Below are 27868 nucleotides of genomic sequence, written 5' to 3' on the forward strand. Positions count from 1 at the left end.
ACCATTCCCTCCCTACCCTGCCCCCAAGATGCACACAGGGCTTCTGAGATGATAGCTGCTGTCTCCCAAGCCCTTAGCCTTCTGGCCCGAGCTTTCCTTTGTTGGAAGAGCAGTGAGCCTTTTTCTGTGGCCGTCATCCGGCATTCACCCATTGGACCAGGGGCTGCAGATCGAGGGAGGCACCCGCTACTAAGCTTGGGGGAAGTTGGACCAGGAGAGGCAGGCCACACCCGAACACACGGCTGGGGAAGGGAACAGGCTGAGCCCCCTCCGGGCTTCTGGGGATGCCAGCAGGCAGTCTGGTGGCTTGGGAAAGCTGCAGTTTGAAGGGCAGGTGTTTTCCCTTGCCTTCAACTGCCGATGACATCTTCAGGCTTCTGTCTCCAACAGTTGGGCAGTGTATCCTTCACACCACCTTGCTTTTTTCCGGTTGAAAGGTGGAGGAGTATAAGGAATCTCTGGCCACAAAGTACTACCTCCCGGGGCTAGAACTTTCACATGCCCTCCCAAGGCTGTGAGCCATGAGATCAGAGACATTTGGCCCTGACTGGGGATCTGGTTGTTCGTCTGATCACCCACCGCCACACCTCTTTATCTTGTTGGAGCATTTCTTTTCTTTGGTCTTATGCATGTAGCTAAGTCCTAATTCCCTGTGTGATGTCTTTACAGAGGAAAAAGACGGGTTTGCCTGTGACCTCCTACATAATCCTCCTGGGAGCTCCGATCAAGAAGGAGATGACGTGGATGGGGATGATTTTATGTTTGAGCTCTCAGACAAGCCTCTTCTCCCTTGCTACAACCTCCAGGTGTCAGTGTCCCGCGGGTGAGTGTTTGAGAGATCTATGAGGACCAAGCACTAGCACCCCGGGCCAGGGCCCGCCTCCCTGAGAATGCTGGAGTTCTCCAGAAGGAAGCTGAGACCTGGAGGACAAGTGCTAGAGCATAGGAAAGATAATATATGACCAAGTCCAGCCTGACTTTCCAGCCCAGATTAGATACGTTCAGAATAGCTCTAGGTACGTTGACTATGTGTGTTTTGCAAAACCAAAATCTCGATTCACTCTCTGAAGGATTTTTGCCCTGTTCCTGGGTGTAAGAGATGATCTGGGAGATATTTGGGCTGGTGAACTATTAGAATCTCTGGAACATTTTTGTGGTTTCTGGGGACAGCCAGACAGAATATTTGAAATTGAGATTCTTGGAAAAGCCGGGACATATGGTTGCCATAGCTATGGGGCCACCGGGGTCCTTAAGTAATCCACAGGCTGGTTTCTCATTGCCTTAATGTTGGCGAGATGATGGCGTGGCTGCTGTCCTCTCAGATTACCGTGCATATTATAACGAGGATCACCCGTTTTTCAGAGACTAGGATATACTTGATACTTAGCATTAGACTGAACCCAGTTTAACCTTTATTTGATGATTCAGAAGGGAGTTCAGCAGCCTGCAGGGCCGTGGCTGAACTGGTTAGGAGGATGCAGGATACACGGTCCTTTCGTTCTTGGCCTCCATCATTAAGTGTCCTCTTCTTGGTGTCTTCACATATTTCAAATAGCTTTGCAGACACTTTTAAGGATACTTTTTCTTTGATATCTATTTTTAAAATATCAGACCCTATTTTTTTTTAAATGAAAGCACATGAAATGCACATGATAGACGGGGAGGAGGGGGCAATGGATTAGGAACCCTCTGAGGGAGCCCCTCAGTTGACGACTCTAACCACTAGACCACAGTTTCTTTGCATCCCTTCCCCCCTGGCCTGATAAGAATAAAAATAGCCTCTATGATGACACTAGTAGGGATCAAGTTTCACGGGCTTTTGGTCCTTATTCTTCTGGGCATAAGCTGATCCCTGAGGGCGGGGCTGGGCCTCTGGGATATAGTATTGCACAGTTAATTAATTCCTCCAAAGTATTCAGCACCTCCTTCTCTGAAACAGGATCTTGGGCCCCAGGCAGTAAAAGGACCGGGGTAGTGTGCTTTAGGTGCGGACAGAACACGGGGCAACCGAGGGCCGCGCACCACTCAGCAAGCTGGGCGGCAGGCAGGTTTTCCGTTGAGAGCTTGGTACCAGCAGAGCTGGTGTTCCTGATGTTACATCCTCCAGCGCCACTTCTGAATCTGCCCTTCCACACGGCTACAGCGCGATGTGAACATTTATGTTCTTAAAGAAATTGTGTGTGTGTGTGTGTGTGTGTGTGTGTGTGTGTGTGTAGAATGATGACTCCGAGGCCCTGTGGCTTTCAGAAGTGCCTTCTGACTCATCAAAGCAAGACTGAATTGTGATCACCAATGTTAATGTTCTGAGGGGGTTTTTCCTCCATTCTTGGAAAGCGATGTCCAAGTGTCTGGCATCTGTAGTCCCTTTCCCTTAACCCAGAACACCCCATTCCCTGATTGTGTGAGATGACAGAGGTTATTGCCATTTGGAAGAAATGCCGCATTTTAGGGATGAGGACTGTGGGTCTGGGTAGAAGTTTTAGGTGCTGTACAGAACATTCAATTCCAGAAACATGCCTTAAGCAGTTGTACCAGGTCAAACCCTGAGGGCTAGAATACAGCTCTGGCCTTCAAAGAATCTCCAGTCTGATAGAGGACACAGACAAGTATACCATTAACTCTAATAAAAGACCGAGTTCCTAAGCAGATTTACTATTGTAAAAAACTCAAACAGTTCAGAAGGGTGTCAAGTGAAAAATAAAAGTTCCAGTCCACCCCAAGTCCCCATTTCTGTGCCACAGAGAGAACCACGGTTTACATTTCTTGTATATTCTTTCTGAAATGGGCTCTGTTACAGGTATTATAATAAGGGTACAAGCCAAGTGCCACGAGACTGTGGAAGATGGGATGAGCAGCCGGTTACATCGGGGGAAGGCTTCACGGGTGACAGGGAGTCTGCACTGGGCCAGGGAGGAGAGGAGGATGGAGGGTGTGGCACGAGCAAAGGCACTGAGACATTCAAGTTCAGAAAACAGGGCTAGTCCTTCATCAAATGGCTGGCATTTGGTGGGATGGGGATACAGTGTGCAGTGTGTATGTGTGTGTGTGTGTGTGTGTGTGTGAGAGAGAGAGAGAGAGAGGGAGATTGGGTGGAGACAGGGCTGAAGGGGTTGCATGGGGTCGTGTTTGAATGAGGTCTTGCATGATAATCATGCTAGAGTTGGAAGGGTTTTTTGCTGGAGATACTGGGGATCCATTGAAAGCGGTTTAGGGAGCGAGTGAAAAGGTCCGATATTCTTTTTAGGAAACGAAGAATAAGAGGACCCAGTGAGGGTGGGTGGGGGGTGGCTCTTGGCAGAGCGAAACCAGTTAGGAGGCTGATGCAATATAGTCCAGGCTAAAAGTGGTAAAGGCTGGAAGTGGGACAGTGGAATGGCGAATGGCGAGGAGGGACAGCCCTGGAAACAGGGACCACTGACATGGGGATGCAGCGTTTCCTCGTGGTTTAGTCAAAGCAAGCGTTTGGCCCGGGCCAGCCTAGCAGCCCCCCTCCTGACTGCCCCCAGGCTGTCGCCCAGTCGGGTGAGCTCAGCAAAGTCAGACTGGCTGTAGCTGTAACGTGAGCTCCGGCCCTGCAGAAATGATGGTGCTCCGCTGGAGAAAAAACTTGTCTAGTGCATTCCAGAGCCAAAGAGAAATGCCTTTTGGATTACCCGCAGTTTAGGCCTTTCTCCACGGCTCCCCCTCTGCCGGGGAAGATCTTGGAGAACAAGGAGGCAGGGGAAGCAGGAGTGAGAACAGGAAAGGGAAACCAGACAGGCTGGCAGGGATCGCTGGGGGCAGAACTGGTCCCAGCAGATGGTAAATTCCAGGTCACGGTGCGGGTAAGGCCTGGGGAAGCCTGCTCAGAGTTTTAGGTTCTGGAAGGCCCATTTCCCTCCCGCTCCCCGTTTTTGGAAGAGGTCACCACTCATGGGTTGAGCGCTCGCCATTTAGCTGAAAGCTGGGCCTGCCAACGTAGGGGACAGGAGAAAATATTCACCTCCGCTACACCCATGGGGTCTGTGGCTTAGTGGAGGGTGGCCAGACCGGCAGCCCTCCCACCTGCTCCCAGCACCCCACCCCCGCCGCCCCGTCCCCTTGGCCCCCTCCCCTAACTCCCATTCTTGCCTTTTCTAGGCCCTGCAACTGGTTTCTCTTTACCGACGTCCTGAAGAGGCTGAAGCTTTCCTCGAGGATCTTTCAGGCTCGGTTCCCGCACTTTGAAATCACCACCTTGCCCAAGGCCGAGTTCTACCGGCAGGTGGCCTCCAGTCAGCTGCTGACCCCCGCCGAGTGGCCTGGAGGCATGGACGCCACCTCTGCCCCAGGCTCCTCTGAGACTGTGGAGCTGGTGCGGTACGAGGCGGAGCTGCTTCGGCTCCTAGGGTCCGAGGTGGAGTTCCAGCCTTGGAACAGTTGACCGGGAAAACAGCCCCTCCCTTTTCTTCTTTCTCCTCCCAAGTTCACCCTTCCCCCACCTCCCATGTCTTTCCCCCACCGAGCACCAGACTGCAGAAAGAGGCAATAATACGGACCAACAAGAAGCCGCCTTATCAATGCCAGCATTAGTGACTGGATTGTTTTTTTGTTTTTTTTAATTTGGTTACAGTTAGTTCTCATCTCCCTGTCATCGTCATTGTTGTTGTGGTTGGTGACGGGGGTGGAAAGTTGAACTCCACGTCTGAGGACAAGAGGTCCCAGGGGTGGTGGGAGGTGGCGCCAGGGTCCCTTGGACTGGCCTCCTTGTGTGTGACCAAGACCAAACCTGGGCCCTGGGTGGCCACGGCCTGTCCGGAGGAGAAAAGAGAAGAGCCCAAATCTCTGAGCGCCCCCTCTGTTCCCCTGTGTTCTTTTGTCTTCCATAGTATTTATTTTATTAGTATTTAATTTGTATTGTTTCATTGGTTTCTGATAAGTCTGTATCACTGTGACGATTTGAGACAACTTGTTGTATTGAGGGACTTTCTTCACCTCCTTTCTTTGTCTTTCTCGATTAAGCTCTGAAGCTGTTCCCTCCCTCCGAAAAAGTTACTCCCAGGGTTTTTTCCACCACTGGGGAGGGGGCAGGGAGGGGTGGGGGGGGCCACTGGCCTGTGACTAATGATGGTGGCTGGTGCTGGCCCAGGTCTGGGGGGTGGGGGGTGAATCCTGAGTCTTTGGTGCTCACCCCTCCCCCAGTTTTTCCCGTTTCACCCTCCTGCCCTTTGCAGCAGCCCTGCTGTCTCAAGATTAGTGTTTACTGGGGAGGGGAGGATTATGGGAGAAAGGGGTTAATGAGTTACTCTTATGGAGGAGAGTTGAGAATGGGTCTGAAGGATAAGGTAGCCCCCTCCTTGCTGTCCTCACTGCCCTCCTCAGAGTGCACAGTATGGGTTTGTTCCTGCAGCTTTCCCCCCTGCGACCCCGGCCTCCCTGGATACTGAGCCTCTCGGCTCCCCACCCTTGTCCCCATCTCTCCCCCTTGCCTGACTCAGAGCACCCCTTTCCTCTCTCTTCTCTCTCTCCTCCCTCATTCTCCCTCTGCCCCCCACCTGTTCTCCTTTGGAATCTGCAGAGGGTTCTGGGATTGCCTGCCAGATGTTGAACCCAGGCCTCAGCTATTTCCTAAGATGAGGGCAGGAGACTGGTCTCCTGCCGGCCTCCACTCCTGCCTGGGGACCTGGGGCTGAGTGTGTGGCCCTACCAGGCTTCCCTTCCGGAGCTGAGTTTGTTCGTGGAGAGAGGGGGAGGTGCTTGGGCTGCTTCCCTGTCCCGGCCCCCTCTGTGGCGTTGTCTTTCCCACTCTTGTTCTTATTTTTCTATCAATCGCTATTTTTCCGAACAATCCTTGTAGAGAGTATGTGCCATCCAAAGGCGGGAGGGCCTCCCTATGGCCAGCTCTGGTTGGAGATGGTACAGTTTTATTGTACAGGTGCTAAAACAACAACAACAAAAGAAGAAAATGGAAAAAAAAAGGACAAAAAAAAAGGCAAAAAAAAAAAAAAGCCAGTTTGAGGATGGGACAATCTGTTCTCTGGAGACTCCTGACCCTTGCAGGAGCATTGGTGGTTATTTTCTTTGTATTGTGTTTGTTCTTTGTCCCCAGGGGGAAGTTCTAGGCCCCCTTCTGTAGGACTGCTCCCCACCCCCACCATACTGCCCAGTTGGTTTTGAACAGTTGTTCTCCCTTTCTAAAAAAAAATATATATATATATATATATATATATATATATATATATGTGTATATGTATATATATATATATATATATATATATATATATATATAAAGATGAGGGGTTTTTTGGGGTTTTAATTTTTTGGTTCTGTTGGGGGTCATGGTATTGTGTGGTTTATTTTATGTTTGCCTTTACTTTTTTGCATTTGGGTGTGTATTCTGGCTGCCCTTTATGTTTAATTTTAAGCAACTGGCTGTGGAGTCAAAAACACTTGCATACTGAAAAACCTGTGTCAGGGCTTCTGTCTCCTGTCTTCTCTCCTCCCCGTATTGGCTCTTCCGTGGTTACAGAAGGTGGGCGTCCCCAAGAAGTCAGTGGGGAAAGCCCTGATCCCGCTTTGCAGTTTTGGGTCCTTATGGGCACAGCAAATGAGGACAAGGTGGAGTGGCCGGCGAGCATTTGGGTCACTGGGGCGAGATCTGGAGAGGAAAGGAAAGGCCGGGGCAAATCCCGGGGGTGGCCAGTGGGGAGAACTGAGCACGTGCGTTGGTCTGGCCCCCCGGGGGATGTGCACAGCAGGAGCATGATGCGGGGAGGGACCACCTTTTAGGTGGCTGTGAGGGATGCCGCTCTTTAACTCAAGGAAATCACCTGCCTGCCAGCTCTCTTTCCTGCCCTGGGCCACCGGTGTCAGCAGCTGACTTCATGGTCTTGTCACTGCCCTCACTGTCATGCCGGTGTGCCCCCTGCCCCCGTACCCACTGCAGTCTTTCTGTGGTTCTGCTTTCCTAAGACCCCGCTACTGTGGAGGCAAGATGCCCATCCTGGATTTTACAGCTTTTCTCCCTACTTCTGAAAAACAGTGGTAGAAGCTATAATTCCTTCTGACTGCTGGCTCCAGAATGAGCCCGTTATTGTCTGAGGGGAACGGGATGCCTGCAGGCCTGGGATGAGGCCCTTTTAAGCTATGTTCTTAGGACCTCTCACTGTGGCTGCAGTCTCTGGAGAGCCGTATCAGCGTACAGACCAGGGGTCTGTGCGTCTGGCTCACAGGAGCCCAGCCAGCCCCGGGAGTGATCTGTGAGCCTGCACTTACCCACTTTCTGATCCTGAGGCCTCGGGTTCCCGAACAACACCTGAGGCCATGTGGCGAGTGCAAGGATCCAGCTAAGCCAAGGATGCTATGGGAGCTCAGAGGGATGGGCAGGGGCACAGGGTTGTTCAGAAGTGATGCCTAGTTGACAAGTAGGAAAATGGGAATTAGGGGTGGTAGGGAAGAATCTTTGAACTGAGGAGACATCTGAGCACAGGCTTGGAGACAAAGAAGGGTAGTATGTGCAGGAAACTACAACCCACTTCAGTGTCACCGGAGCTAGAAGGTACAGGTGGGGGAGGAGGGTGTAGGAGCCCTGCCAGCCATGCCACGGAGTATGGCTTTGACTTTTGCCTGAAGTGATGGGGAACCATGGGAACTCTTTAAACCAGGTATGACAGAGTATTTTTTTTTGTTTTCCTTTTAATACATTGGTAAAAATGTGCTGGAGGTAGGACAGGCAGAGGGAGGGGAAAAGGTGATCCCTTGAGATTCAGAAGAAAGGATGAAGGGAGAGTCGTGGGGATGCTGTAAGGATTTCCATTTAGGGCAGGAGGGACATGCTGTGGGCAAAGTCCGAATGACTCCAAAGGAATAGGTGATAGTCCTTTGGGGACCCGTGGACAGCCATGGGTGTTTGGGGTGTGTGGGTGTGCACACCCCTTTATGAGAAAGGGGATGAGTTAAAAGCGGGGCCAAACAGCAGTTTCTTTTCTCGCTTTTGGGTTCCCTTCCCCACACCTTCTCTGGAGTCCTCTCACTGCCCTTCTGCCAGAGTGGGAAGAGCAAAGCAGGAGGTACGGACTGTGAATCCCATAAAGCAGGAGGTAAATCTGCATCCCTGGTCTGGACTGGGGTGAGGACGATGGCCTCTTATTAAGTGATCTAACCCTTTCAGTGCGGCCTAGGGGAAAGAGCCAGCCCACCACTTACCATCTAGGCTGACTTCGGGTGAGAGAGAACCTAATCTTTCGAGCCTTCATTACTCCATCTGCCAAATGGGGCTCAATTTACTGCCGACGGAAGAGAATCACACTGAGTAAACATGGCTGTTTAGCTGAAGTTAGTTGCTCCTACGTGCTGAGGTCACGAGCTTACAGTTAATGATGGTCTTACCAGAATGTTCATTTTTGGGGTGCAGCGTTGAGAGGGAGGCCCTGTTCAAGTCTCCGTACTCCGAGAAAGGACGACCCGCGATCTATTTGGGTTGGGGGGGGCGGGAATTGGGCGGTAAGCTCCTGCCCCTGCCATATTTTACCCTGTGCCGGGGAAGCTTGTTGGGTGCTTTACTGTGTCCCGTCCCTGCTAAGACAAGTGCGTGTGTGGTTTGCGGAGGATGAGGTCCGCCCCAAGGGCGGCCTGCTTAGCTCCCAGGGGGAGGGGGCCAAGTGCTGGAGCCTTCTGGACCCCGCAACAGGGCGGGCCAGGCTCCACGTGTTCCCCGAGACCACGGGTTTCCATGGCGAGGCGGGCTGCTAAGCTGCAGCGTTGGGCAAACGGACTCGGACGCCTCCCAGGAACCCGGGCTCACGCCGCGGGCGGTCGGGGCCCCCCGCGCGCAGACTGCTGTCGCGAGTGCCTCGATCACTCTCCGATTTCAAGGTTGAAAGCGGCGGTGCGTGCAAGTGTAGCTAAACGCAGGCCGCGGTGGGGAGGTGGCCAGGCCGGGCGCCCCGCGGCTGGGGGCGGCGGCCCGGTCTCACTCCCGCCGCCCGTGCGAGAGTGGCGGCCGGCGCAGGAGGCCAGGCCCGCCGCGTGCTCACCTGCTAGTCCCGGAGGCTGGGGGTGGGTGGCTGCGGGGCGGGGCCAGGGCGCGACCGGCCAATGGGGAGAGGGCATTCATTCGACTGCTGAATTCCCCCTGGAAAGGGGAGGGGGAGGCGGAGGGGGCCGGGGCGAAAGTTCCAAGCTACTGAGCGATGGAAGGCCTTGGTGGGGGCCGGAGCCGCCCAGGGACAGTTTGGGGCGCAGGGTCAGGACAGAGGCAGAGGAAGGTGCCGGCCGCGGCCGCCTCCGCCAAGAGCGGCACGCCCCGCCCTGGCCGCCTCTCCCTTCCCGGGCTCCGCTGGGTCACCCGCCCGCCTGCGCCGGCTCCATAGCGCCACCTGCTGGACGCAGGGTGCCAAGGCCGAGGCTCTCACCGGCTGCGACCGCCTTGGCCTCCCAGGCCTGGGAGCAGCCGGAGGGGAATGAGCTCACTCACCTCGGATCCAGCGGCTTTGGAGCAGGAGGCAACCGCCTCTTTAAAAATACATGATGGGGTCAGAAAGACTACGATCGGGAGAATACCTTCTTGTTCCGCCCCTCCCACAGGGCCTGACGCTTCTACCACTCAGTCCCACCCAGGGATGAGGAAATAGTGATGAGTCTGTCCCAGGAAGGGGGCAGCAGAAAAGGGCAGGAGTTCAGAGTCTTCGGGGCACCTGGTGGCAGCAAGGCACTGCTGGAAGCAGCCTTGGTCTCCTTGTGGACCCTGCTGTCGCTGTCCTGGGGTGGCCGCAGACGTGGGCAAGGGAGGCAGGTGCCTGCAGTGCTATATGAGGGGAAAAAAGCCGTGGTAGCCCCCAAGTATGGGTTGTCCTTTTCTCACCCGTCTTGCCTGCCTTAGTATAGGGCTGAAATTCCCGTGGTTAGAAACAGGACTCATTCATTCTTTCAATAAACATTTATTGAGCACCTACTGTGTGCCAGGCACTGTGCTAGGCGCTGGGGATACATCAGTGACTAACACACAGTCCCTGTCCTTGAGGAGCTCACAGTCTATCGGAGGGGAAACATACATAAACACATAGCTAAGGAGCTACCATGTGCTAAGTGCTACAATAAGAGGTATATACAAAGTGCTGTGGGAGCTCAGAGGAGGGAGTAATGCATCAGCTGCTGGGGGTGAGGAGCAAGTCTCTTGACTCTATTAACCATTGCAAAGGCAGGGATGTTGTTGCCACGTGACCCTGGTTGAAATGAACCTGTCTCCTGAGGCTCTCCTCTAGCCCTCTCCCATAACTATATCAGCACAGGTTAGTTTATCAGATTAGCTAATTTAACACTTCGAGTAGGAAAGAAACTGGACAGGGAAGTTTCTTTAGGGGCAGGGGATGTTCAAAGTAGTAACAACTCTTGGATGCTAAGGCTGGGGGGGGTGGGGTGAGGGTACCATGAGGGCACTGAGCCAGGGAGGGCAGGCCCTGGGCAGTGGAGCACCTGGGGTGAGTGCCTGTGCAGAGGGGAGGTTGGAGGTCACCTACCTCAAACTTTGGTCCCCCATCTCTCACCAGCTCAATCAGTAACCGTCCGCTGATGCTCACTAGTTGCTTCGTAGTGTGCCCTGCTCTTTGGGTGATACAGTCCCCTGCCCCTCAGAAGGTAACTGGGGAGACTAAATAGGTTCAGGTCATTGAGGACGTAAGTAACAGTTTGTGATTATTACAGAGGAGATGTCACAGGCTGCTCACAATCAGTTGCCAAAACTGCCAAAACTGGTCTGGGGAGGCAGCTTCCATGAACCAAGACTTGAAGGATGGATACAACTTAACTGGTACTAGCGGGGTGGGAAGACCATTCCGGTTGAGCAGAAGCGAGTAAAGCAAAAGCACAGAGGTGGGAAACTCCAACGGAGGCACATTCAAAGGCCAGCCAATCCACCCCTTTGACTGGAGCAGTAGTACACAGGTCAGGGAAGCAATGCTGAGCCGACTGGGGAAGTCAGGCCCTGATGGTGAAGGGCCTTGCCAGAAGGTCAAAGACTTGGGAACTTGTCTGAAGACAGAGCTGATGCTAAGCGCAAAATACTTCTGGAACGGCTGACCTGAGCCCTCAAGTGCTCCCCCACACCTCCTCCAGGACCCCTGGACTGCCTCACGATTCAGAAAATAAAGGGTTAATGCCCAGCTGCTCAGAACAGATGGGAGGTTCATTTTTTTTTTTTTTTTTTTGGCCGTACGCGGGCCTCTCACTGTTGTGGCCTCTCCCGCTGTGGAGCACAGGCTCCGGACGCGCAGGCTCAGCGGCCATGGCTCACGGGCCCAGCCGCTCCGCGGCATGTGGTATCCTCCCGGACCGGGGCACGAACCCGCGCCCCCTGCATCGGCAGGCGGACTCTCAACCACTGCGCCACCAGGGAAACCCGGAGGTTAAGTATTTTGAGTGTCACCCCGACCTGGAGGCATCCTGGCAGAGGAAGAACAGAGGTGGTGCCCTGGCAGATTGGAGGGGCTGAGTCGGATCACCCTGGGGGGCTGCCAATATGTCTGGGGAGGGGGTTAAGCTCTGAGTGAGTTTGAGCTAGGCTGGGAATGTGGAAGAACGGCCAGATTTGAGAGACAATGGCAAACTGCGCTGGAGTTCAGGAAATGGGGAGGGGACAGGGTCAAGTGAACGCAGCCATCAGCTGGCTCTGAAGTGTCAAGCCATTAACAGAAACAGGCAAGTCATGATGGCCTTTTTGTTTCGAAAGGTTTTGTGTGTGTGGAGGACTTTCAAAAATCCATTTTTGATAGAGGGGCACTCTTTGAGGGACTGACAGGCATCCAGGTAGAACTGTCCAGCAGACCGCTAGAAATGTGAGCCACAAGCTGAGGAGAAGAGTGAGGGCTGAAGCTCTAGATTTCAGACCCAACCCAAAGAGCCCTCCTGGAGCCAGGAGGGTGGATGAGGCCCTTGGGGGCACCCACATGTAAAGTGGTAGATGTGGAGCCAGCACGGGCGCAGAGAGAGAGGGTGACGGAGAACTCGGATGAGCCCAGCTAGTGCCGAAGGGGTTGGGAAGTAGTGTCATGTGCTGTGAGGGCTCACAGGGGCCAAGAAGTGTGAAGAAGACCTTCGTATGATGAGTTCCATGGGGTTGGGGTGAGGGGGGCAGGGCCAGTCTCAACCCACGTGGCACCTTTGTGCCAAAATTACTTTTAAAGGTGACCCTCTTCAAGATGCTTTACTTTCCGCCACCAGGAAATGGTCATAATAAACTGATTTTATTAGAAAAACATCACGTTAACGCCAAGCGCTGGAGACGTGTGAGAAATACACCTGCACAACCATGTATGCTTCCCTCCTGGGGGGAGAAGAGGGAGAACAAGAGGACGATAATGGGCTTGGCAGCGACCAGAAGGAGAGAGAAGGGCAACCAGGGGAGGTAGTTAGGTCACGTGGCTGGTTTTGTGCCAGGGACATAGCAAAGGTCCTGAGGCACTGATTCACATTAACCAAATTCACCAGATAATATCACTGTTTCCAAGGCTGACGTATTAGAGCTCTTAGGCTGGCTCTGAAACGTGGCGGAGAGAGGAAAGCGAATTCACAGAAGAGACAGGGGACGGGATGGAGGCCCCAGGCCGAGGGCTTGACTTCAAGAGAAAATTGGCTGACCCCTTCTCAGAAAGAGGAAAGATGGAAGGAAGGCACATGGAGAGACAGGAGGAACAGGGAGCTCACAGCTGCTGGCTCCCGTCTTCGTGGAGGAGGAATCAGGGTGAGGTGAGAAAGCTGGAGGTCAGGGGCCGCGGCCCACTGGAGGTGGTCTGCTGCAGCGGTCGCGGAAGTGGCTGGGTGGACCGACCTGTGAGGGGAGTAGAAAGTAGGCTGAGCAGCAAGTAGGCACGAGCGGGGACAGAGGTGGGCCCAAAGCACACCACTACTGGATTATCCGACTGTCCCTGGCCCCGCCTGCCAGCAGGGAAGCGGCAGGGGCAAAATTAATCAAGAGGGAAGCCAGGATTCGGGGTGCAGGGCAGGGCGCCCGTGGAGGCTGGTGTTACAGCCTGAGCCCTTGGCGCAAACATCCAGCTAATTTAGTCCCCCTCCCCCCGGGGACTTTGTGGCTGGGTCTGCCCCTGGAGGGGCGCTTCAGCGAAGCGCTCTGGGGAGCTGATGTTTCCGGCCTGCTGGCTAATGACTGGTGGGCAAAGAGGCTGACCCCAGGAAGAAAGCGTCTTCCCCAACACACATGCTCATCGAAGGTCTCTTCCCCTGGACCTGCTCCAGCTCTGTGACATCTCTCCAGATGTGGGGGCTCCAACCTGTACCCCATAGGCTCAGAACAACCGAATCTTGGTTTGTACAAAGGGAACCGGAGAAGGCTTTCCCTTAAAACAGAAAATTCCCCATCTCTGTGGCTGACCCACAGAGAGACACACACCCTTGAAGACCTCACAGCTACACCCCCGTCCTCACCAAAGAAATGGAGATACAGACCCACGAGTACACACAAATACATACAGAGATATTCACGTACGGGATAGTAAGTACTCTGTGGAGGGAAAGAAGATGGTGAAATACAGTCAGGCAAAAAGACTCTTCTCACGAAGCCCCTACCCCAGCCCTGGCTTCAGACGTCTCAGGAGGTCTGCCCTCCGTCACCAAGTCAGCCTATTACCCCGACAAGAACATAGCCCCTAGTGCTCTTGAAAGCTGTGGTCTGACACCAGGGATGCTCCGACTGGGCCTGTCTTGGCCATGGTGACGCCGGGCAGGGGTGGGGCACGGGGGTGTGGTGTACTGACCCCCCACTGAAATATAAGGGCAGATGCACTCCTTCAGTCAGGCTCTCTTAGAGGAAGTCCATATACAAATGCTGCTCCACTTTGCCTGGTGGGTCACACTTCCCCCCAAGCCCTCCGTTTATATGTCATGGGGCTCCATCTTAATGAGGGAAGTGGGGTTGAATGGGGAGAAGGGGGCTGGGGTTGGGGATCTGGTCAGTAGGCTCCCAGATGTGGTCACACTAGGCTCAGCCGTAAACAGGGACCCTGAGCCCGAGGAGAGCTCAAGTTCAGCCACCGGGGTCAGCCCAACAGTGGGGCGGCTGGGAGGAGAGAAAGTCTGGTTTCCCAGAAGGCTCGGATTGTGGGAACCCCTTGCAACTACCTGGGTTGGAAGTGGCTGAAGGTGAGCCTGATCCCTCAGGAGCTCCCTCAGGGTCTCTTCAGGAACCAGCAGCCCCTCCATGGGGGCCCCAGTCATCATGCCCTGTACATAGGAGGAGGGCCTCAGAGGCCCCTCCTTGACCCCAGGGGCTGCTGTGGCACCGGAAGTCCTGATGAAGGCCGCAATCACAGTCCCGGGGGGCTGAGAGCTGGGCCCTGCTGGGCCAGCCCCTGTGACCGAGGGTGGTGCTGGATTGGTCGGACAGTTGCCCCCAGCCAGAATTTGGGGGAGGCTACTGAGAATCAGCGGAGCCCCTGGTGCTGCCACCTGGTTCTCTTGGAAACTGGTGTTCAGGGGGAAGGAGGCCTGCAAAGTGAAGGTGTCCTTGAAGGTCGAAGCAGGCGGAACACTCTGGAGAACGAGCTGGGTTGAAGCAGTAGTACTGGCAGGAGGCCCGTTGGTCAGCACTGTGGTCAGCGGGATGGTCTGCAGGGTCAAGGCCGAGCCTGACCCGACAGGGGCCACTCCTAGGTGGATGTTGCTGGGCACTGAAGAAGTACTGAGGAGAAATAGAAAACGGATTTGGTTCAGGTAGGAGGCTCAGAAGGAGGGCACAGGAGGAACGGAGCTGAAGGCGTTTTCTTTGTCGTCACTTTGGCTACCGTTTGTTGAGCACTTAGTAAAGGTCAGGGATCATTCTAACTGGCTGGCATGCAGGATTTCACTCAATCTTCCGATCAGCCATGAGTCGAATAAGATTAACAATCTGATTTTACTGTGTGAGGAAACAGGAACAGAGAGGTTATGTAACTTGCCCTAGACCACACAGCTAGTAACAGGGACACATCAAGGCTTTCTGACTCCAGAGCTCGTGTTTGTCACCGCTCCACTCTACTGCCGTCCCTCTTCAGAAGAGCATCCCTGTGGCCCACACCAGCGTAGTGACAGGTACATACATATAAGCCAGACGAAGCCCAAAGTTTCCACGGAAAATTGGAGGCACCTTAGTGTGGACAAGAAGTAGCAAGAGCTTTCCTGGTGGGCTTGGAGGGCCTGAGGAAGGCAGGATGTTGCCTCTTTTCTGGAGTGGAGGAGGCTTGGGGGGATGGGCCCAGGAGTGGAGGCTCCCGGTGGCTGCTTGGGGAGCACTCTGGGGTAACAGAAACAGCCCCAGCTGGCAAGAGAAGCACCCCAGGTCAACAGCTGGCTTGGCCGTTACATTGGCGTGTGACCTCAGGCAAGTCACTTTTCCTCTTTTAACCAACAAGTGTCCCACTGGCTTCCCAGGGATGCCACAAGGGTCCCAGGAGACCCGAGAGAGAGCGGAGCTTTGCAAGAAGCTGAAAACGCTCCCCACCACGAGGTACTATGGGAAGACTTGGAACGACCTGGGTGCACTTACCTCACAGCTTTGGTGCGTTTGGCCTGGCTCTCCGGTGGAGAGACAAGCACCGTGGAGGTAGTGGGGATCTCCTCGTCTAGAGACAGTCCCGATTCCAGACTCGCAGATGGCTGTAGACCAACGTGCTGAACCTTTGGCTTTTCCCAGGAAGTGGCACCCTTGCCATGCGGGGCAGCTCTGGATGATACCCTGGAGCTGGCTCGCCGGGTGGTGCTGCTGGACGAGGTGGAGGGAGTGGAGGCCTGAGGGGATGTGGCTGGGACTTCACTTCTCTCATCCTCGTCTTCAATCACCACCAGGTCCTTGGGCATCTCCTTAAACTGGTACACCAGCCTCTGCCCTTCCACTTTGGCAAGGATGCCTCTTTGGTAGTAATATCTGTGGGACACGGGACAGAAAGCGGGGGGTGAGCCAGGGACACACCACCCTCCCGGGCAGGGTGCGCACGAGGTGGAGGCTGGTCGGGGAGCCAGACAGGAGCCCAAGGGCAAGGGAAGGGGTAGGGCCAACTCTCGGACTTGGAAGGCTTTTATGAAATTTCTGATATCTCCCCCCTGATGACTCAAAGGGTCCACAAGCAGGGATTTCAAATGCTGACCCCCATCCTGCTTTGGGGCAGAGGACGGGGGTGAATGAAGGATGGGTGGGGTGGACGATGGGGGTTCAGCAGTCCCCCAACCTGAGAGACCGACCGTGGGTAAGTCAGGCCCATCTTCCTGGACCCCTAGCTTGCAGAATATGAAGGAAGCCCTTCTTGGGAATGGGGGGCCCTAAAGTTCTCTTTCTGCTCTAAAAAGAATAAAAGGCTAGGACAGAAATGCAAGAGGAAGGGGACTGTCCCTCCCAGGCGGGACCTGGGAAATGGGCTGGGGGGCAAGCAAACGGGAGAGTCACAGGAATTCCCTCCTCGGAAGAGCGTCCCGGTGACCCAGGCCACAGGAGCGAGGCACTTACACACCACCCAGAGCCCAGTCTTTTCAGGGAAAATCGGAGGCCCCTTAGCGACGGGACTCCTTGGACAGAAGGAAGAGCTTGGTGACTCCTCAGGGCAGTGGCTCCTACCTTAGTGCCCGTCCCATCGTCTCATAGTTCATGTCAGGCTTGTTCTTCTGCTTCCCCCACAGCTTGGACACCGCTTTGGAATCCACCAGCTTGAAGATGCCTTTCTCTCGCTGGGTCCACTTGATGTACTTGGGGCAGGTGTTCCGGTCTTGCAGAAGTGCGAGGAGGAACTCCCACAGGTAGATGGTGCTGCCTGCAGAGTGGCAGGCGGTGAGGGGGCGCCCGGGCCCCCCGGCTCCCTACCCGCCTCACCTGCCTCCCCGCCGTACCTTTGCCATCCTTCGATTTCTTCCGAATGGGGATGCTGGGGTCAGTGACGGGTGAGGTACTGCGGTTGCCCTTGGTCTTCCGGACTGTGGGGGGATGGTGGGAGCAGGGTGAGGCTGAGCCCAGCCAGGGTGAGCGCTGAAGGGCGGCTCCTGGGAGGGAGGGCCCAAGCGCCCACCAAGTTAGGGTGATGAGGCAGACAAGGCAGAGGCAGGTCGGGAGGCCCGGGGTCACTCTCCACAGGCACAGCCTTCAGGTGCCCGCACCTGCCCAATGGCCAGCCCTCATTTTCAGGCCCCAAAGGTAGAGCAGAACACTGCTTCTGTGTGGGCAATGGAGTGCTTACCGATGTGCCACCTTTAGAAGATCAGAATCTGCCTCGCCTAATTTTTGAAACAAAAAGGCAGCCTAAAGGCGTGACTGTGGTGTGGATAAGTGTGGCACCAGGGTTTGGTTGCCGCACGGACACGGCAGTATCAACCAGCCATCGCCTGAGTAAATCAATAACACTGGGGCTTGGGAAAGCCCAAAGTCCTCTCCCATACATGGTCTCGGCTCCGTAAGCTCCGAGAGGGAAGATAAGAGCACGGGTTGAGGCAGAGGCCCCCAGAGGGCCAGGGACTGGCCAGGGGGCCAAGCCTGGTGTCTGAACACTCAGTACAGGATTCAACCCATGGGGATCATTGGGTTTTTAAGAGTTTACATATCTGCTGGGCAGATGGGGGTGGCCTGGGAAATGTCAGGCTTTGGGCAGGCCACCTGATGGGGCCCGTCTTTCCAGAAGGGAGGACTTTCTGTCCATCTCGCCACACCAGAGAGCTGTTCTCTTAAATGTGTCTGTGAACCTCACCCCGACACTCACCCCTACGTATGGTCTCCCTGAGCCCCTCCTACTGCCCACCCACCTAAAGGAACACTCTCCCTCTCCCCCCTCCCTTCTCTCTCTTACGTCTCTTCTTTGATTTTCCAGTCTTCTTGGTACTTTCTTCTCTGGGGACCTTCTCCTCCAGACAGCACTCCTCCTGGCCACCAGTGTCACCAGCCCTGTTCAGGGCGTCGGGCTCAGAGACAGGAAACAGGTAGCTGGGCAGAGTGACGGCTGGAGCAGGGTCCGGGTCTGGAAGCATTTCGGAGGTGCTGACTGCAAGAAGAAAGGCCTGAGGTGGGTGCGGCCCAGGGCATGGTCTCCCAGTGCTCAAGAGAACAGTGGGCTCCTGGCGGGGCGGGGCGAGGCGCCATTCCCCACGGCCCCAGACACAGGATACGCCTGAAAACGCCTCCCGTGTCTCACAACACTAGGAGAGGAAACATCTGCAGAGCTGTGGGCACGAGCTGGCCCCAATCACGGCGGCCACGCTTATAGCACACTGCTGGTGGTGGGGAAGTTCCAGGTGACACCCAAGGAAAAGGGCCACCTTGATTTAGTCATCTACTCATTTCACAACCGGAAGGAGCCTTAGACAGCATTTAGCCCAATTCCTCTGCTTTTCTGGCGAGGAAACTGAGACCCAGAGATGGCAGAGCATGTACCCAAGGTCACACAGCAAGCTGGTCACACATGCCTGGTACATGCAGGCACTCAGAAAATATCTGTTGAATCCTGAATGAATATTAGTGACAGAGTCGGGATTAGGAATGCTAGGATTCAGAATTTGCAGCTTCAGGGCTTCCTTTCCCCCACTGTATCCCAGTGCTTCCTCGGGAAGGGGCAGTTGGGGCCAGGAACCCTCTGTGGAGTCGCAGCAAGTGCGTTGGGGGTGCTGAGGGAGAAGCCTGCCTCGGGGGCCATCGGGGGAGGTAGGGGCCAACCTCCCAGAACAGCGAAGGGATGAAGAGGCCACACCCTGCACAGTCTTCCTGGGAGCTCAGCAAGACAGCAGAGGGGCCTGAAGTTACCCTGGCCAATAGTATTCAGCCTTAAAAAGGAAGGAAATTCTGACACATGCTATACATGGATGGACCTTGAGGACATTACATAAGTGAAATGAGCCAGTCCCTCCAAAACAAGTACTGTAAGCTTCTACTTATCTGAGGTCCCTAGAGGAGTCGAATTCATTGACACAGAAAGTAGAATGGTGGTGGCCAGGGGCTGAGGGGAAGGGGAAATGGGGAGTTAGTGTTTCATGGGGACAGACTTTCAGTTTTACAAGGTGGCAAGTGTTCTGGAGAGGATGGTGGTGGCTGCACAACATAACAAGTGTACTTAATACCACAGACCTGCACACTGAAAAATGCTTCAGGTGGCCCATGTTATGTTATGTGTATTTTACCATAATTGAAAAACTAGAAAAAAAAAAAACCCAAACAGTCACCCTGGCCATCTTTGCTTGTCTCCGGCGCCTTCCTGCCCTTCCCATTCCAGTCACAGCCAAAGGGCGGGTGCACGTGTATATGGGTGGGTGTGGGTGCGCACACATGTCCCTGAGAATCTAATACACGGATGTGATATTTTTAAGGGAATTTTGTGTTGCTTCAACCTAAGGCGCCAGGGTTCAAACTTACAGATCTGCTTCTCATCCAGGATGTCATTGGGAGACTCGACGTTCAGCAGGACTTCAGTGGTTGACATGGTTTGCGAGGTTGCTTCATTGTCATCTGGTGCCGGGTTCCATGATATGGGGGAGAAGAAAAGTTCCCTCAGGGCATAGGGCAGTGGATGCAGCTACAACCAGGGCCAGCTCAGAGAATGGAGCTAAGGAGCCCGGGGGCAGCCGGGAGGGGACCAGTGCGCCGCCCACCCTGATTCCCCACCTTTCTCTACACCCATCCCAGCTGGTCTCCCCTCACTGTCCCGCTCCATCTCAGGAGATCATGAATCCATTTAGGTGGTTTCCTCCTCCCTGAAGTGGTATTACCTCCTGCTTATCCTAATCACCCCATCTAATTTCCACCTGTTGGGGGCCTTGACCTTGGCTGCGTGGGGTCACTAGAAGCCACTGTGGACTACTGTTCCCTGAAGACAGAACCCCTTTCTCCTCCACACCTTCTCTGCCCAGGAAGGAAACAGACCTGCCAGCAAAAAACTACCCTCCAGGATCTGATCCTGAGTCATGCACAAGGTCCCGTCTGTTATGATGCCATTGTGAACGTCGTCCAGCTCCAGGCCTGAGTACAGATGCAGTAATTCGGGGTAGGGGACCTGCTCCACGATCACAGCTGGGAACACTGAGGGGTCTTCCAGCTACGGAAAAGAGAGGGATCTGGTTCAGGGCTCACCCGCCTCTCCCAGGAAGCCCTCCGTACTGACCCTTCTTGCAATTCCTAATTCTTGGATCCCTCAGGGGCTGTCCTTTGTAGGGCATGACATTGCTGTGGGTCCAACCTCACTAGGTGATGCTTTGAGTGGGTTCTTAATGAATAGAGATGGGTTAACTCTGTACCAGCTGCACTCAACCAGGGGCAGACAGTTCTAACTGGTCGTAGTTATGGGTTAATCGGTGAACAGGGTTAGTGCTCAGTCTATGAGAAGGATAAAGCTCATTCTGAAGCCAGTGGGAAAGGATTCGTCAATGGCAAAAAGGGCGAGGGACTCAGCCTATGCTCAGGGTTGGGTACCAGGGTTAGGGGCTCAGATTGTGAACATCTTAGGGCTCAGTCTGTGGTGATGAGAGTAGGAATGAAGACAGAAGAACAGAGGCATTATAGAGGTAGGAAGGTAAGGGCCTAGTCCCTGCCTGGATGGGGGAGAGGGTTCTGATTTCCAGTTTCATTCAGTGGGTGCATGGGGATACTGTTCTTGTTAAGGGGGAACCCAGAATGACGAGGAGTAGGTTTTTGGAGAAAGATAAGGGAGAAAGTGTCTGAATATGGTGAGTTGGCGGTACCACTGAGATACTTGAAATGGAGGTACCTCAGGGAGTCAAAAATATGTATCCAAGAGCTCATCCCTGGGAGTGGATAAAATTATTGGGATGAGAATTTGACCCCCAGAGGACATAGTTGTTCTAAAATCAAACAGAGCTAAATTTAAAAAATGAGTGCGATCACAAGTGTTTTTTAAAAATGACGAATAGAAGGAAATATACCAGGATGTTCATAATAATTATATTCTGGTTGTGGGACTTTGGGTGATTTTTTTCTTTTCTACTTGTCTGTATTTTCCAAATTTTCTTTCATGAGGCTGTCAGTTCCTTCTTCATGAAAAAAAGAATGAGTTTCAGGGGAGTGCTGGGGTCCCAAAACACATTACAACAGATCTCAGGGAGGACGGACAGAGGGAGGCAGGCAGGTGGGCGTAGTGATTAAGGCCACAGAGTCTAGAGCTACCGGTCCAGTACCATAGCCACCAGCCACCGGTGACTGTGTACGTTTTTTCAAGATTAAAATTTCAGTTCTTCAGTTGCACCAGCCATAGTTCAAGTGCTCCATAGCCACATGGCCCCACGCTGGACAGCGCAAATCTAGAGCATTTCTAGCATCTCAGAAAATTCTACTGGGCTGTGCTGATCTAGAGCCAGACTACCTGGGTTTGAAACCAAACTCTGCTATTTACGAGCAGTGTGATCTTGCGCAAGTTACCTAACCTTTCCGTGCACCGGTTTCCTCCTTTATAAAACTGGGGCGCGGGCTTCCCTGGTGGCGCAGTGGTTGAGAGTCCGCCTGCCAATGCAGGGGACACCGGTTCCTGCCCCGGTCCGGGAAGATCCCACATGCCGCGGAGCGGATGGGCCCGTGAGCCATGGCCGCTGAGCCTGCGCGTCTGGAGCCTGTGCTCCGCAACGGGAGAGGCCACAACAGTGAGAGGCCCGCATACCGCAAAAAAAAAAAAAAAAACTGGGGCGGTCATATTATTGACCCCATAGGGTTTTTAAACAGATCAATGTAGATAAAGCACTTAGAACAGGGTCTGGCATACAGTAGGTTCTCATTAGGTGCTTTAGGCATCAGGGGCTTCTAGGAGACAAGTAACGTTTTATTTCTTAACCTGGGTGGTGAGTTAATGCGTGTTCACTTTATAGTTATTCTTTAAATATATATATGTATATAATTTATGCACTCTTTTGCATTCATTTTTAAAATTGAAGTATAGTTAATTTACAATGTTGTGTTAGTTTCAAGTGTACAGCAAAGTGATGCAGTTATACATACATACACACACATATACACACACATATATGTTCTTTTTCAGATTCTTTTCCATTATACGTTACCTCTTTTGTATTCACCGTATACTTTGCAACAAAAATTGTTTCCTAAAAAGAGTGAGAGAAGGGAGGTGAAAAAGTAAACCCAGAGGGTGGAGGCTACACTGGGGAGAAGAACAGACCTAAGAAGGTGGTATGTTGGAGGAGGCGGGCAGAAGGGAGAAAAGGGTTTCTTTTAGGGTTGGGGAGACATGAAAATGTTCTAGGTTGAGGAGGAAGGTGTGGGAGGTCTGAAAGGTACAAGACAGAGAGGAGGTGATGGATGGTGTGAGGTCTTGAAGGCGGCAGGAGAGAAGAGATTAAGCACTGGGGTAGGTGTTACCCTTGGAAGGAAGAGGGTCACTTCTTTGTCCCAGGCCGGAGGAAAGGAAATAGGAACAGGTGATGTTATTGCTAAGAGGGAGAAGGGAGGGAAAGTGAGGGCGTCCTTGGGTTTGAGCTTCTCTGTGGATTGGAGGAGAGGCTGTCTGCTGAGGGTGGAGGGGCAGGCGTGGGGTTGGGAGGGAAGAACAGCTTCGGTGAAGAGCAGCCTTTATGAAGAACAGAAATAACTGCTGCGTGGACTAGAAACAAGTTAAAAAGTGACTAGCGGAGTTGAGAACCCAGGTAGAGTTAGATTTTTCTTCCCTTCGTCCAGGAGGTTAGGCACGCCAGAGATGCTGGATAAAACTGAGCAACTTTAGGTTAAGACCTAGCTGGACAGATAGTACCATGTACTCCAAGCCCACTAGGGGGCAGCCTTTGGTAGGTCACTAGAGATTGGACAAAGTTTCCCAGGGATCTGGGATAGACAGCATCAGAATTAGGCTGGGGTGCCCTTGGAGATGATCCAGCTGGACCTCCTCTTGGTGAAGATGGGGAGACGGCAGCCAGATAGGGTCGCGGACAGGACTTGCCCAGGTGACACTGTGGCCACACTGGGATCAGAACCCAGGGCTTTGGACTTCTAATCTTCCATTCCTTCTACCGGATCTGGCTGCCTCTTCTTCTCCAGTGTGTGGAAGGAGGGTAGTGGAGGGTAGGGATGAGTGTGCCAGGACACCATCCAACGGCTACATGTAAGTACCCTAGTGCCATGCAAGGTATGGAGCAGTGGGGGCCTGAGTGCCAGAATCCTGTCCTGTTTTCCAACTTCCTCCCACCAGAGGAACCTATCTCCAGTTTATCCTGAATCCTTAGATCGAGGCTGAAAAGACGGTTATGGAAGGGCTCATCCACCGGGCTAGAGACGTGAGTCTGAAGGTGCTGGGGGTTGGACTGGACCCTGCGGTGCCAGCTGGCAGTTCTCAGTCCCGCTATGTGGTTGTCCCAGCACCTTTCTCACTGTGACACTGGAGGTGAAGCACAGTGGCCAAAAATGCACATGGAGGTCAGTGTACACTTGTGCATTCAGCCCGTTGCTGACTGACAGCTCAGCTAGTGTACTTAGCAGCTGCTTGGCTGGCTTGGGAACTATACGTGCCCTGTAATTGCACGTGGGCAAACCCAGCTCACTAAATGACCACGCGATGACTACTGCCTGGCCGCGTGGGACGCGTTGGTGCACAGTCTGGCTGGCAAGCAGCCCCTACGTCCTGAACCTAGTAGGTGCTTGATCAATATTTGCTGACTGGGACTTCCCTGGTGGTCCAGCTGTAAAGAATCTGCCTTCCAATGCAGGGGATGCGGGTTTGATCCCTGGTCAGGGAACTAAGATCCCACGTGCTGCGGGGGCAACTAAGACCGCATGCCACAACTACTGAGCCCGCATGCCTCATCTAGAGAGAGAAAACCCGCATGCCACAACTAGAGAGAAGTCCAAGCGCTGCAACGAAGAACCCGCGCACCACAACAGAAGATCCTGCATGCCGCAACGAATATCCCGTGTGCCGCAACTAAGACCCGACGCAGCCAAAAATAAACATACATAAATGAATAAATAAAATATACATTAAAACAACAACAACAACAATATTTGCTTTCTGGCTAGCTGGCTGGTCAGCCAGCTCACTGGCTGTCTGCCTGCCTCTCTGTGTCTATCTGATTGTCTGCGCTGGCTGACCAGGTTCTGTTCTCTGGGGCCATACCTGGTGGATGTCATCCATTCCGTTGCTTGCAAACTCAAAGATCAGGTCACTGGGCTGCAGAGTAATAGCCATGCTGTCTTCTCAGAGAGCTGACTGCAGGATCCGCAGGGCCCTCTGGAGGCGTGGGGTTTCCTAAATGAAGAGATGCTGTACCTTGGAGCCTAGAGCCCACACCACGAGCCACGGTAAAATAGGGGTTGTAGAGAGCTGGAGTAGGTGGTGGCCTAAGCCAGGTTCAAGGCTGCATGCTGGGCTGGGCCAAGCGCAGGAGCGACCTACAGAGAAGGGAGAGATGGGGGCAGTGAGTAAGTCACCTTCCTTGAGCTCTGTTCCTAGGACAGACTGCCAGAAGAGGGATAGCCAAAAGTGGAGGACAGTGGGAGCAGAAGGGGGAGGGAAAAGAAAAGGAGGTAGGTAAGGAAAGAAGGAAGAAGAGAAAGTTAATTGAGTCGCCTTGAGAGGGAAGAGGCTGAGCCTCGATGCCAGTCTGGGTCACCAGCATCTGCACCTGAGCTGGCCTCCCTCCCTTCCCACGCCCCCTGGAGAAGGTGAGAGAGAGCGGGAGTTTGGGCTGTCTCCACTCTGAAGATTAATCCCCAGGATGCGGCCACAGGGGAAGCCAGGGGCAGCCCATCTGGCCTCATGGATGGAGCATGAAGAATCCCTACAGTACCCTTGGCTGGGGAAAGAATCTGCGTGCGAGACTTCGGGCGGGGACATTTGGGCGCACAGGATGGTCTTCTAGGCTCTGCCTGGCTCGGTTTGCCTTGGGAGTAGAGGCCACTGAGTTCTGAAGGGCAGAGTCCACAGTGGAAGTCATGTCTCACTGTAGGGGTTGTGTTGTCAGGGCCAGTGACAGCCTGACCCTGCTTGAGGGGATGGGACTCTCAGACTCAACCACGCCTCCAGAGAGCCTGGAGACAGAGGGACAGGTGGGCCGCACGTCCTGCGCTCTCGTCACCACCCAGCCACCGCCGCCGCCCGCCAGAGATGATGGCCTCTGTGCCATATGTGGCTTGTGCTCTTGGTTTAGCTTTGCTTTCAGTTTCAAGACTGAACTGTCACCCTGGGAACCGGCGAGGAGAGCCGCAGCTGGGGGAAGGGCGCAGGGGACCTTCCCCATCATCCAGGGCCAGCTCAGGGCCCCCCTCTTCCAGGAGATCTGTCTGCTGCAGTCCACACATCTGTCCTCTGTGGCACTCACAGTCTGTACCTCAGGTGCTCACATGGTACCCGGGCCTCTGATTGTTTCCTGTGCTCGCTGCCCTTCTCCAGGCGTCTGCGCAGCACCCAGGCCTGCCTCCCAGAGCCCTGGCTCCCCTCCCACGCCCCTCCCTCCAGCGCGGTCAGCATCTCCAGCCCGAACGCTCAGGTAGCACGGCTTTGGCCCCGAGGGTTCTGCTCTGCGTGGTACCCGCGTGTGTGTAGGTGTGGCAGGTCTACGAACAGCCTGGTTCAACCATAAGCGTCTGAAGAACTGGCTCCACGCACCATAGGAGGAGCGACACACTTGACCCCCAGCTCCTCGACACTCCTTTGGCTGTGTCAGGGTGGCAAAACCTTCTCCTGGCCCGTAAAGAAAGGAGGAACTTCAGAGAGGGACAAAGGGGAGGAGAGGGAGGGGGATATCACGGGTGACCTCCCTGATGAGCACTCTCCCCCACAGGAGACACCCAGGCCTCTCCCACTTCCTTTCCGTTAGCCCACAGGGCTGGCTCCGCCCCCCCCCACACCTTTCCACCCACCCCCAAGCAAAAACTTTGAGAAGTCTCTCAAGTCAACGTGGCAGGTCTTATTTTCCCTTTGGGTGAATGAGAGGCTGAGCCCTGCTAGCACGGCTTTCCACCACCACCACCACCACCACCCCGCCCCCCCCCCACCTGCACGTGACCCGGGAGCCTGTGGCCTCCTGGAGAAGCCTCCCAGGGCCATTTATGCTTGGAAGGTCTGTCTCCCCCAGCTAAAGTGCCCCAAGGCCCGCATTCCGCAGCTCCCGCCCTCCCACAGGCCGGCCGTCTGCCCCCAGGAAGCATTCTCATACTAATCAAAAGAAAGGCGATCACTTTCACCTAATCCCACTTTGTCTAAACATGAAACTCCTGTGTCTGCCCCGCTCTCCTCCGAGGTCATTCCGCCATGGCCTTTCCCTCCAGGTTTGCTCATCAGTTTGGCTTCTCTTCACAGTTCCGTGCACCTCCCTTACCTCCCCCATTAGAACGTGGCTTCACTGAGGGCATGGATGAAACTTTAGCACCTTGCACGGTGCTGGGCATGTAGCAGGCGCTCAATGTATGTTTGTGGAACAAACACATGAATGAATGGTACTGGTCAGCTAGTACCAGTGAGGTGTGTTTTCTGGGCAATAAGTATACCCATGCGTACACTGGGTGTGGGGTGGTGTCACGTGCTCTAGCTTACAGGAGAGAGAGAAACGTGTGCACTCTGCGTGTGTTACATCTGTGTATTTCTGCACTGTAATTTACAATGAGGGGAGCTCGGGAGGGGGGTTGCTGTGGGTATGCAAACACACTGTAAATATACATATGTGCAGGGTGTGGGGATATGTGCGTGAGAGCCTCTGTGTGTCAAAGGGCTCTGGTCCTGTCTGGGCCAGCACAGCCACAAGCTCAGTCGTCGGTTCCTCCTCCGCCAGGCCTGCCTTTGTGAGAATGACAAGCCCGAGCTAATACTGGCTGCGCACCAAGCCGATGCCGGCTGGCAGAAGCTGGCTGTGGTGAGGTGGGCCGGGGTGGGGCCCAGGGTTCTGCTGGCGAGAGGGCCGCCATGGCCTCCCGGCCCCACACACGGAAAACTCAAAGTCCTCTTGCTTCCCAGGAGAAGAATGCCAGTGGCAGAATGTGTACGTGGCCCATGGGTCCTTGGGGTGAGCCCCCGCCAGGCCCGCTCTCCTAGGGGGGTGGTGGGAGAGGGAAGGCAGCTCCGCACTGGATTGGATGGAACCCTTGGCCATCAAGGCAAAAAGGAGAGGTTTGAAATACAAGATGGAGACGAATCCAATTGCCTTCTTTAGGTACCAGTGTGTCTAAATATCCAAATCCAGGACTTGGTTGGTGCAGGTCCCAACGGCCCAGAATTGTGACTGTTGTGAGGCTGCACCCAGCACCTAAGGCTGATCCTGGCTTCTCGTTCTGCCCGAGAGCTCTAGCCTGAAGTTAAGGTGAAGAGGTGTGTGGGGTGGGGGTGGGAAGCTAAGAAAAGTCTCCCCTCACCCCCATGGAACCTTCCAGTCCAGAAGGTTTCACCCTTCCCCCTTCAGATGTTTGAGGATTTGAAAGTGAGAGGTGGGGAGAGGCTCATTTGCATGTTCACTCACTCTCCCCCAAGTCCCTCAAAATAACCTCCCTCTCCCAGGAACCTGAAACCAAAGAAGCCACCAGCACAAGAAGGCCCGCCCTGCTGGAGGCCGGGGAGGCCCGCACAGGGGCTCCCCTCCCTGGCGTCCTTACAGACGCCCTGGGACACACATTCACTGGCCTAGAGCCCTGGACACCGCCTCATGGGTGAGTGGGGGGCTAGGAAGGTCCACAAGGACACTTGGCTCAAGGAATCGGGCACCTGGTTACCCTTAGTAACCGGTGCTGAGTTCCTCCCACCCCGCCCCATCATTGCAAAGCTCACAGCTGGCTCCAGTCAAAGTCCACTCCCAGGGTGGCAAGAGCTCCACTCCCTTTGAGGCCACTGCAGTATCCCTGGCTCCCAGGGCCTGTCCTACTTGGGCTGAAAGCAAAGCCTTTGTGAGAGCATATGGCCCCCGGCCTGTGTGTGTGCACGCGCATGTGCGCGCATGCCACAGGAGGGAGCAAGAAAGCGAGGGTGCC

The 27868-nt window shown here is 54.3% G+C and overlaps 2 protein-coding genes across 3 annotated transcripts in view; one reads left to right on the forward strand and one right to left on the reverse strand.

Moving 5' to 3' along the window:
- Positions 1 to 4402, forward strand: part of BCORL1 (BCL6 corepressor like 1) — a 40020-nt gene extending 35618 nt beyond the window's left edge. For both annotated transcript variants that reach the window (XM_065900901.1, XM_065900902.1), the window contains 2 exons: positions 670 to 823; positions 4120 to 4402. In XM_065900901.1, coding sequence (XP_065756973.1) covers positions 670 to 823; positions 4120 to 4402 — 437 coding nt within the window. The remainder of the gene's footprint in view (positions 1 to 669; positions 824 to 4119) is intronic.
- Positions 4403 to 13424: 9022 nt separating this feature from the next.
- Positions 13425 to 24101, reverse strand: ELF4 (E74 like ETS transcription factor 4). Its single transcript, XM_065901046.1, has 8 exons — positions 24030 to 24101; positions 19829 to 20000; positions 19322 to 19414; positions 17769 to 17960; positions 16822 to 16905; positions 16553 to 16745; positions 15491 to 15868; positions 13425 to 14647 (listed from the first exon to the last, which is right to left on the reverse strand). Exons 1-8 carry the CDS (start codon positions 24099 to 24101, stop codon positions 13843 to 13845), a joined length of 1989 nt encoding a protein of 662 aa, XP_065757118.1. The 3' UTR covers positions 13425 to 13842.
- Positions 24102 to 27868: the final 3767 nt, after the last annotated feature.

The sequence above is a fragment of the Phocoena phocoena genome, chromosome X, assembly GCF_963924675.1.
Source record: "Phocoena phocoena chromosome X, mPhoPho1.1, whole genome shotgun sequence".
Taxonomy (NCBI): Eukaryota; Metazoa; Chordata; class Mammalia; order Artiodactyla; family Phocoenidae; genus Phocoena; species Phocoena phocoena.

Coding starts and splice junctions, on each gene's coding strand:
- ELF4 (XM_065901046.1), bottom strand. CDS start 24,101: ATGGCTATTACTCTGCAGCCCAGTGACCTGATCTTTGAGTTTGCAAGC. Junction 19,415..19,828: donor GGGTAGTTTTTTGCTGGCAG/GTCTGTTTCCTT, acceptor ACCCGGCACCAG/ATGACAATGAAGCAACCTCG. Junction 16,746..16,821: donor GAAATCGAAGGATGGCAAAG/GTACGGCGGGGA, acceptor GCCACTCTGCAG/GCAGCACCATCTACCTGTGG.